This window comes from Nicotiana tomentosiformis, chromosome 6 (assembly GCF_000390325.3).
Source record: "Nicotiana tomentosiformis chromosome 6, ASM39032v3, whole genome shotgun sequence".
NCBI lineage: Eukaryota > Viridiplantae > Streptophyta > Magnoliopsida > Solanales > Solanaceae > Nicotiana > Nicotiana tomentosiformis.
Window position 1 is genome coordinate 71,498,787 of NC_090817.1, and position 11,856 is coordinate 71,510,642.

Sequence of the window (11,856 nt, forward strand, 5' to 3'; positions counted from 1 at the left end):
TGGTTTTTACTCTCACCAACAACGACTCTTTGGTTTTCACTCGCTCACCAAAATAACAAATAATGACACAACCTCTAAGGACACACAGCCTCTCCAATATTTTTCAGTCTCTCTTCACTCTTTTGTGTAAACAGTAAATCTACTAAAAGTGAATTACAATGCTTGTTAAGAGTAGAATAAAGAACTTGTAGTTGGATAGACAATTATATAGAAGACTGCATGTCTGATCCTTGAGTTCACGTATCTTCTTATAGGAGAGTTGTCTATTGATCCTTCATGAGAGATGAGCTCGATTCACTTTAAGTCCTTGTTTTCCATACTCGAAATCTAAGGAGTGCTCCATGCTCCATGCTTTATTAAAAAAAAAGACAATACTCAAATTGTCTGCCACTCAAATTGTCATGCTCCATGCTTTATTAAAGAAAGGGATAACACTCAAATTGTCTCCTATTATATTACTTCACTTTGTTTATGGATCTTCTTTCAGTTACCGCAATTAACAAGACAAAGTGAGTGAACTTGATTTGCCTTATTTTCATCATTGAACCTTAAGAGTAACACAGCTTTCATTCCAGATATTTGATTTCTTTATAGTCAATTCCGAACAACTTCTTCTGCCAATCCATGAAATATTCAGTCACAAATATCCTTGCCCTTATGAGTTGCTCCTTCCATTTATATTTATGTCGTTGCATCTTTTATGGAATGATTTAGTTCAAAATAGCTTCTTCCATTTATTAAAGAATCTGGACTCTTTTTTATTCTTTCAAGACATCCTAGCAGCTCATGATATCTTCCTTCTAATAAAATATTTCCTTCTCATCCTTTGGATATAATGTTTCAAGCTGCTTCTATACCATATCTATTAGCTTTGGACTTTCCTTCTTTATAACACCTTCCATATATCATCTTTGATCATTATTTTTTTAGCAAACCTGTACAAAAATAAGTTACCATAAGTAAATATTATTTTACTAAAAGTTATGCTGGTTTGATATCATCAAAATCAATATGTGAAATATTTGGGGGTAGCAATCTCTCCCGTTTTATGATGGCAAACCATTGAGTACAAAACATTAAAGATTGCATCAAAGACTTAATTAAAGTGCATCTAAAGTAATAAGCTAGATAGACTAGTTACTTTCCTGAAATGTTCCGCTTATATCGATCTTATTTTTCCATGACAGGTAAAAGTTCCCCCTTATTCTAAGGATTCCATAGTCATGCTCCCTCTGCCTTCATGCATATTGTCTATAAGCTTCACATGCATATTTTTTATAAACTTTGCAAGTAAAATTTTGTACCAATATATCTTTCTCCCCCTTTTGTCAGCATCAAAAGGGTGGAAACATCTTGCAGAAATTATGTAAGCAAGTATTCACAATCACATAAATTAGTCGAAAGCTTAGTATAATCATTTGAATGAAGCTTAGCAAAAATTAAAAAGAAAATCACGGGACACTTAGTTTTTCCAAAACGTCATTTAGTATATAAGAAGGTGTAATCGCACATAGTCATTTGAAAATCACTAGATGATTTAAAACGATTAAGAAACTTTTGATAACCTCAAATGTTAAACTTTCAAAAGTTTTGAACAAAAGCTTAAGACCCTTAGAAAGACTACAACATATTAATGCATATAGGAGTCAAGAAATGGTCATGTATTTATATTACATGAAAGTCAATTTCTTTTTACTAGTGTAGAATAAATCTTCATGAAACTACTATTTGACTATCTCCTTTAATAAACTATCCTTCACACATGATTAAGGGAACCATATTCTAAAGGATTCATCACTCAACAAGAAGTCATATAATCTTGCTTATATAGTCTTAGAACCATTTTTAAGCATAAAATAAGTCATTAGTAACAAGTGATTCATCTCTGACTTTCAGGTCAACTTTTCTTTTCTCAATGTGAGAAAATATCTGCACGCTGCAATAACTTCACATGGAAAAATATTCACTCTTGTCTAGATGAGCAAGTTGAACCTTACACGTATCTTTTTCATGACATGAGAATATTAAAAATCTCCAATCCAATATTTATATTTCAGTACACTTTGTTGCATATAAGGTTTACATCTGAGAATATCCTACTAGATCAAATCAATTAGTTCTTGCATACAATAAGCCACAATTTAGAAGTCAACCAAAAATTTTTTGTGGCACTATACCCATATTCTATAGGATCAGGTATACCAAAATATCTGTTATAAAAGTACAATAGAGAGTCAGTCATACCTTGATACTTTATTCGATCAGTGGACTTGCTAATTTTTTCTTTGCTTCACATTAGTTGAAATGTGAAAGGTTAATTCTCCATCATGCTCATTTCCAAACCGATCATCTTCCAGATACTTAAAGCTTGTCATGCTTTTAGTTAGTATTAGATAAATATGCTCTTAAATGCATAGTTAGAGAGAAAAATAAATGTCAAATGATAATCATGAAATTCTTTTAAATGGTAACGAGTCTTGGTCACAAAAATATTGTCCAAAAACTTTTAACTCCAGAGAAAGACGAGAGAGCAAGATTATGTTATTTTCAAACCATTTAAAAATATTTCAACATCCCTACAGAGATAATTTACAAACTTTGTAATGTGCACATGAAAAATAATATTCTAACAAAACTCCTCATGAAGAAACAAACCTTCTTGTTGTGAAACCTTGGGATACAATGTATATGAAAATAAATAAAAGTAATTATAGGAAATATTAAACACGGTTATGAGGGAATTGTACAAATATCAATTTTATTCTGAAGGAAACAAAATCTTTCTTCAAGCAAAGGTTTTGTAAAAATATCCGCTAACTGATTTTCAGTATTAACAAATTGTAACACAATATCTCCTTTATCAACATGATCACGTATAAAATGATGCTTGATCTCAATATGCTTAGACCTAGAATGATGTACAGAGTTTTCTGATAAAGAAATTGCACTAGTATTGTCACACATAATAGGAACAGAATTAAGACATAAATCATAATCTAACAGTTGATGCATGATCCAAAGTACTTGTGTGCAGCAGTTGCCTACTGCCAAATATTCAGCCTCTGTGGTGGATAAGGCCACACAGCTTTATTTCTTGTTGTGCCGGGATATAAGAGATTTTCCAAGTAATTGGCACATTCCACTTGTGCTTTTTCTATCAAGTCTATATCCTGCAAAAATCTACATCTGAAAAGACTTTGAGATTGAAATTTTTCAAACTTTCATACCATAAGCCTTAGTCGATTGTCCCTATCAAATATCTGATAATACGTTTAACATCAGTCAAATGAGACTCTTTAGGAGCTGACTGATATCTAGCACAATTTGCAAACACTAAACATAATATCTGATCGACTAACTGTAAAATAAAGTAGTGATCCAATCATACCTCGACACATTGTTTCATCAACACTCTTACCGTTTTTATCTTTATCCAAAGTAGTCGATGGATTCATAGGTGTTCCTATGACCAATCTCATCAAGCTTCTTGTTGGATATCCATGATTGCAGCTCCTTTGCTTGATAATAGATTTTTACACTTTTTATTCTTTTAGCTTTGTTCAGCGGATCTTGCATAGCTAGAATCTCATTCATCGCTTAATGCTTCTCCATGTCTGTCTAGTTCAACTAGCACGGATTTATCATTATTCTGTTTATTGCTAGCCATCCACTGAAAATTCTCCATCCTTATTCACAATTTTCTTGGAAAAGTATTAGTGTAAAGAAAGCGCGCATGTTGAGATTTCTCTACAATTAATATTCTGAATTTCATAAAATCGAAAGTACTAATGAATAAGGAATATATCAAGAGTCCTACCAAGGAAGTTACAACCAAAAGGAACAAGATAACCAAAAAATAATTTTTCTTCCTCCCCATAGCTCAGACAGAATTTCATTCAAGATAAGATGCAATAAAAAAATATTAAAGCACATATAAGCCAATGATAACAATTTATACAAGAATGATGCTTTCTTTTCAATTCTGCATTTAATTCAGGCGCCAAACTAAATATGTGAGAAATCATGTATGACGCAAAACGAAATGTCGAACAAATACTATAACTCACATCTACGATCAAATACATCATTTTCTTATTAAGGAATATAACCAGGCAAAAACATCAATAGAAACACACACATGTACCTTCTAAACTTTTGAGTCATAGGAATGGTCAAGTATCTCCACATGTGCATAAGTTATTTGCCTTAAGGTTAAACAATCTTCTTAAATTTGAAAGAAGTATTAATACTCTTACCAAGAGAATGAATATCAGAAGTAAATCTCCTTTTTTTTTCAACAACATTTTAAGCACATGACGACAAAAAAAAAATGTATGTATGCTTGTTTATCCTAATGTTAATAAAAATGGCATGGTTTATCCAAGAGATACATTCGTACTATTTAAAATCTCTAAGTCAAGGATAAAAATAACACCAAACAGAATTATAGAATAATGCAGCTAGTTGACTCAAGCAATATATACTTATCATATTGCACTTTAAAAGAGATAACTAGATACGCATCACTTTATAATTCATCGAAAGAAACTTGGATAAACATAAATGATACCAGTCACTCAAGTTTTACCATTACGTGTAATGGTTCCTTCATCCTTTATAGAGTATGTGTAAATTTTGAAGCATCTTTAAGCATGTTCCTGGACCAGCCGCTATGCAAATATCATTTATTCCCTTTTTATGGCTGGACTCAGAATTCCTGTAAAACAAATTAATTTATTTTTGGTACCCAAATCTTTTTGAGTCCTTGAGGGTTAGTAGTTGGTATAATTAGAGATGCAAATATCTGTTTAACTCTCCAAACATATTTTGATCTACCATAATATTTTGCATAATTGCATACAAATACTTTATGTCCAAAATTACAACAGTAGTGGCATATAATATGAGAAGAAGAGTGTTTACCTGCAGTTGCCTTATTAGTTGACTTGAAACTTCCCTCAGTCAACTTGTTTAAGGTAGAACGTTTGCCAGTAGATCCCTTTTCAGTCGAGTAATAGTTGTTAAGCCAAGGAGACGACTTTGATCGATCAAAGTAGTGGCTGGGAAATTTGTGCAAGCTGCTTATTTGTTTGTGAAGCTCAAGATTTTCTTCAAGTAAGTTGTTATCCAACTGATATTCTTTAAGCTGAATATCCCAGTCTTTCTTTTTATTTCTCAACTTGTTATATTCTTCAAGTTGGATCTCCCAATCTTTCTTCTCATGTATCAACTTGTTATATTCTTCAAGTTGGATCTCCCAATTCTTCTTCTCTTTCTTCAACTTATTATATTCCTTAAGCACTTTCTCAAGGTCGTTGAGAACCAATTCAATATTTTTCTGTAATTCATCACATTTATCACAATACGTAATAGTAGTAGAACATACCTTGTCAATTTCTCCAATTGCCATGAACCATAGGTTCTCCATTCTTTTGTGATCGTTTCCTTCTTTAGGTTCATTCTCGTCGCTCCAAGTTGAGATTATATGATACTTCTTCTTGAAGTAAGGACATTTTAGTTTCATATGTCCAGGTTTACTACATTCATAGCAGCATATGTTCTCTTGTTGTTAAACCTCATTCTTGCAGTTCTTTTGATGATTCTGGATGGATTGAGATTTTCTATGTTGCTTCTTTCTAATCTTCTTTTTTTTCGTCCTAGGTATCACGGCCAAGTCTTCTCGATTTTCACCAAATTCATATTCTTCAAGAGTTGACTTGGATTTAATTTCCTTAACTTTGTTGGTGTCCCTATGGATATTTTTCAATCTGTCCCATGTATTTTTAGCAATCTCACAAGTGGATATATTCTTATATTCTTCTTCACTAGTCGCACAATAGAGCATCTTGGTTGCTCTAGCGTTTGTTTGCATAATATCCAACTGTTCTTTAGTGTAGTCAAATATGGATGCCCCCTTTTCAAGCTTCCTTCCATCACTATTGTTCGGAATAGGTCTAGGTCCATTCTGAATAACTAGCCAGGCTAGATAATCTAGTGATTGAACATAAACCATCATTCTTTCTTTCTAATGGCTATAGTATTGACTTGTAACGATTAGACCGGTCGTTTTGAGCATTTACGCTCCTTTAAACTATTTGAAGTCTTGAATAACTTCCTACGAGGTATTATGACTTGTGTAAATTGTTGGTTTTGATTTTAAGGTATTTCGGAGTTAGCTTGGAAGAATGAATTTCATGTTGGAAGCTTAAGTTGAAATAGTTGATCGGATGTTGACTTATATGTAAATGACCCCGGAATAAAGTTTTGATAATTCCAATAGATCCGTATGGTGATTTTGGACTTAGGAGCGTGTCTAAAAAATTATTTAGAGGTCGGTAGAGGAATTAGGCTTGAAATGGCGAAAGTTGAATTTTTGGGGAAGTTTGACCGGGGAATTAACTTTTTGATATCGGAGTCAGAATTCAGTTCTGAAAATTTTATAGATCCGTTATGTCATTTATGACTTATGTACAAAATTTGAGGTCAATCAGAATTGATTTGATACGTTTCGGTGCAAAATATAGAAGTTGGAAGATTTGAAAACTCATAATTCGATTCGATGCGCGATTTATAATTTCGGCATTGTTTGGCATGGTTTGAAGCCTCAACTAAGTTTGTATTGTATTTTGGGATATATTGGTATATTTGGTTAAGGTCCCGAGGGCCTCGGGTGGATTTCTAAAGGTTAACGGAATGGATTTCCGACAAAAAGAGCTGCTGGAACTTTTATGCTGCAGAAGCTGTTTTTGAACAGCAATTGGTGCAATCGCATATCTGACTTTGGAAGCTTATATCTCGAAATCTATAAGGAATCTAAAAGTTTCAAAACATAAAAGTTGTATCCCTTTGATTCTAGTTTCTCAAAAGTTAAACCATTAATCATTTAGACATTTGCACAAAAAGTTATGGTCGACTGAATGAAGACTGGTAAAGTAGTTTTGCCAGAAATTTCTGTTTTGCCATAAATTTCTATTTTGCCAGAAATTTCTGATGTGTGGAGCCGACTTTGGAAGCTTATATCACGAAATCTATATAGGAATCTGGAAATTATAAAAACATAAAAGTTGTAGCCCTTTGATTCTAGTTTTCAGAAAGTTAAACCATTCATCATTTGGACAATTGTATAGAAAGTTATGGTCGACTGAATGAAAGCTAGTAGCAGTTTATATTTGCCCGAAAATCAGGCAAAGTCGCATTTCACACATGCGACTTGCCTGGGCAGAATGCTTAAAAACGGGAGTTAGCCATTTTTACTCATTTTTGAGTTTTGAGTCTCAGATTTGGGTGATTCCAAAGGGATTTTTCACGACTACAACTTGGGTAAGTGTCCTATATCCAAAAGTAATTATATTTCATAAATCTGTTGTTATATTCATCATTTATTTTAGATTTAAATGAAAAAAAAAGATTCTTGCAAAACTTTTCAAGAACGAAAATATTAGATTTGGAGGTCGAGTTGTTATCAGAATTTGATAAAATTGGTATGGGTGGACTCGTAATTGAATGGGTTGTTGGATTTTGTGTGTTTCATCAGATTTCGAGACGTGGGCCCCATGAGCGATTTTTGAGTTAAATTTCGGATTTTTATGGAAAATTTGTATTTTCTTATGGAATTAATTCCAATAAATTTTATTGACTGAATCGAATTATTGTGGCTAGATTCGAGGCGTTTGGAGGCCAATTCACGAGGCAAAGGCTTAGCGGAATAAGAATTTCATGGTTTGAGGTAAGTAACAATTTTAAATCTGATCCTAAGGGTATGAAACCCCGGATTTTTCTTTCATGAGATTATTTTTGAGGTGACGCACATGCTAGGTAACGGACGTGTGGCCGTTCACCGAGGGGTTTGTGTCTCGGTCCATCCCGTGAAACTGTAAAGTTGAATAACTTGTTGTTAGCTATATGCTCTCTGTGTGTTGCAGAAATTTGACTGTAAATCATGTTAGAGATATTGTTTAGAATATGTGTTGGCACTGTAGGGACCCACAGATGTCATATACATGTTGAATTATCTGCTAAATTATTGTTTTGTACTCAGTCACAGTTTACTTATTATTTTATCTCAGTATCTATTGTTCATTATTGATGCATCATATCATTGTTATTTGGGCTGATTTCATGATTATAAAGAGCCCGAGAGACGGGAGAGATTTATGACTGAATGAGGCTGAGATCCTGATTGTGAGATATTATACTATAGCATGTGAGTTGTCCATGCAGCACATGAGTTGTCCGTGCGGATCCTTATATTATACTATAGCACGCGAGTTGTCTGTGTAGTACCTGAGTTGTCCGTGCAACACGTGAGTTGTCTGTGCGGATCTAGATATTATACTATAGCACGTGAGTTGTCTATGCGGATCCAGATATTATACTATAGCACGTTAGTTATCCGTGCGGATCTAGATATTTATACTATGGCTCGTGAGTTATCCGTGCAGATTATAGCGCTTGGGCTGTAGGAGCCCCTCAGGAGTCTGTACATCCCCAGTGAGCGTGGGTACCCATTGAGTTTGCTGAGGGCTGAGAGCCGAGTGGTTGAGCTATTGTGACGAGTTGAGCAATTGTTGCCTTGAGAGGCTGTACTTACTTTTCATTTGTTGTTGCACTTAGTTGCTATCTGTCACTGTTGTGAAATTCTCTAAAAGATTTTATATCCGGATTACATGAACTTGAACTGTATAAAACTGATTTGACTTAAACTACTGGAATTGAAAGTATGTCTACTCTCTGTTGGAAGTACTAAAAATGAAACTGTAACTATGTAGATCGTCACTATCCTCAGTTCCTTATTTATTATTATTACTTGTTGAGTTAGTTGTACTCATACTACACCCTACACTTCGTGTGCAGATCTAGGTATTCCCGGACATAGCGGGTGTTTATTCTTTTGCGCAGTTGATTTTTAGGAGATTTAGAGGTAGTTGCCATGTTTCGCAGACCTTGTCTCTCCTTCCCTATCTCCTTGTTTACTATATTTGTTCTCAACCTATTGTAGACCGTATTTTCCAGACTTGTCTTCATATTAGATGCTCATGTACTCAGTGATACCGGGTTTTGGGAGTATTTATATTTGTACTTGTGAGATTTCTTCCACTGAGTTTAATCATTATATTTTCAAATTTAAAATATATGTGGTTTATTGAGATTGTCAGCTTTCCTAGTATTGAGATAGGAGCCATCACGACGAGTTAGGTTTTTGAGTCGTGACAAGTTAGTATCAGAGCTTTAGGTGACATAGGTCTCACGAGTTATGAGCAGGTTTAGTAGAGTCTTGCGGATCGGTATGGAGACTTTTGTTCTTATCTTCGAGAGGCTGCCGAAACCTTAGGAAAATTTCACTTTCTCATATTTTATCGTGCGGAATTGATTCAGCTTGAAACATAACTCTTTGAATTCCTTCCACGCATTCGTGTGCGTATGTGAACGCTCAGTCTCAGCTGGGCATCGCTGGCTTGTGATTCCATAAACGAGGTTCGAGATGTGTATTTTGTCTTTAGGTGATGGGCCAGTTTGGAGGAGTTGAGGTCAGGGTTAGACTGCAACTTAAGCTCGGTAGCTTCAGTTGTAACGTGTACATTTTGATTCATATGTCCGGTAATGTCCCTACAAGTGGAATTTATGGCTCGATGAGCGGTGGAAGTGACTATATGATGAGTATGATGTGAATGTGGCATGTGTCAGATGGGTTGAATGTGACGAATAAAGTTTGCTTATGACTCAAGAGTTTGCTATTGGGTACTTGATTTCTGACTTGATTTGACGTATAGTCTCGAGTTGTAAGTGTATTGAAGGATCTTTCACATTGTTAAATTGCGGGACAAATTAAATTCTCATGTCTTATCAATGAGTTTGGACTCAAGAAGAGTAAGTGATTGTGTAGTAATTGTGGTTGCGAATGGGCATTTCTAATGTTGATGGCTCGAGAAAGATGATCTTCGAAGAGGCTTAGAGTCTGTAACATTTTATTGGTTCAGGTTCGACATAGATGCATTTTGATTCGATGCAACAGTTGGGCAGCAATGTATGAGGGAAGACATGACGGGAAGTATTTCGGTGGTTCAAGTACTAGGAGGTTGAGAAGTTGCTTAAAGGAGATGATTTAATTTTCGGACACGCTCCTAAGTCCAAAATCACCATACAGAGTTATTGGAATCATCAAAACTATATTCTGAGGTCGTTTACATATAAGTCAACATCCAGTCAATTATTTCAACTTAAGCTTCCAGCATGAAATTCATGCTTCCAAGCTAACTCCGAAATACCTTAAAATCAAAACCGATATGGAGGTCGGTAGAGGAATTAGGCTTGAAATGGCGAAAGTTGAATTTTTGGGAAGTTTGATCGGGGAGTTGACTTTTTGATATCAGAGTCGGAATTTAGTTCTCAAAATTTTCATAGATCCGTTATGTCATTTATCACTTGTGTGCAAAATTTGAAGTCAGTCGAAATTGATTTGATACATTTCGGCGCAAAATATAGAAGTTGGAAGATTTGAAAACTCATAATTCGATTCGATGCGCGATTCGTAATTTCGATGTTGTTTGGCATGGTTTGAAGCCTCAACTAAGTTTGTATTGCCTTTTGGAACATGTTGCTATATTTGGTTAAGGTCCCGATGGCCTCGGGTGGATTTCGGAAGGTTAACGGAATGGATTTCGGGCAAAAGGAGCTGCTAGAATCTTTCTGCAGCAGAAGCTGTTTTTGGACAGCAACGGGTGCAATAGCATAGCTGACTTTGGAAGCTTATATCTCGAAATCTATAAGGAATCTGTAAATTATCAAAACATGAAAGTTGTAGCCCTTTGATTCTAGTTTTCATAAAGTTAAACAATTCATCATTTGGACAATTGTACAAAACGTTATGTTCGATTGAATGAAAGCTGGTAGCAGTTTATATTTGCCCAAAAATCAGGCAAAGTCGCATTTCACAAATGCGACTTGCCTGGGCAGAATGCTTAAAAATGTGAGTTAGCAATTTTTACTCATTTTTGAATTTTGAGTCTCGGATTTGGGCGATTCCAAAGGGATTTTTCATGATTTCAACTTGAGTAAGTGTCCTATATCCAAAAGTGATTATATTTCATAAATCCATGGTTATATTCATCATTTATTTCGGATTTAAATGGAAAAAATCAAGATTTTTGCATAACTTTTGAAGAACGAAAATTTTAGATTTGGAGGTCGAGTTGTTATCGGAATTTGAGAAAATTGGTATGGACGGACTCGTAATTGAATGGGTTTGTCGGATTTTGTGACTTTCGTTAGATTCCGAGACGTGGGGCCCACTGGTAATTTTTGAGGTAAATTTCGGATTTTTATGGAAAAATTTGCATTTTCTTATGGAATTAATTTCAATAAATTTTATTGACTGAATTGAATTATTATGGCTAGATTCGAGGCGTTTGGAGGCCAATTCACGAGGCAAAGGCTTAGCGGAATAAGAATTTTACGGTTTGAGGTAAGTAACAATTTTAAATCTGTAAAGTTGAATAACTTGTTGTTAGCTATATGCTCTCTATGTGTTGCAGAAATTTGACTGTAAATCATGTTAGAAATCATGTTTAGATTATGTGTTTGCACTATAGGGACCCACAGTGGTCGTGTACATGTTGAATTATCTGCTAAATTGTTATTTTGTACTCAGTCACAGTTTACTTGTTATTTTATCTCAGTCTCTATTATTTATTATTGATGCATCACATCATTGTTGATTGGGCTGATTTCATGATTATTGAGAGCCCGAGAGACGGGAGAGATTTATGACTGAGTGAGGCCGAGAGCCTGATTGTGAGATATTATACTATAGTACGTGAGTTGTCTGTGCAACACGTGAGTTATCCGTGCGGATCTAGA

General features: G+C 34.7%; 1 protein-coding gene across 1 annotated transcript; it reads right to left on the minus strand.

Moving 5' to 3' along the window:
- Window positions 1–5,569: 5,569 nt before the first annotated feature.
- LOC138894191 (uncharacterized) lies at window positions 5,570–6,013 on the minus strand. Its single transcript, XM_070178872.1, has one exon. The coding sequence runs from the start codon at window positions 6,011–6,013 to the stop codon at window positions 5,570–5,572; it is 444 nt and encodes a 147-aa protein (XP_070034973.1).
- Between the last annotated feature and the right edge of the window lie 5,843 nt (window positions 6,014–11,856).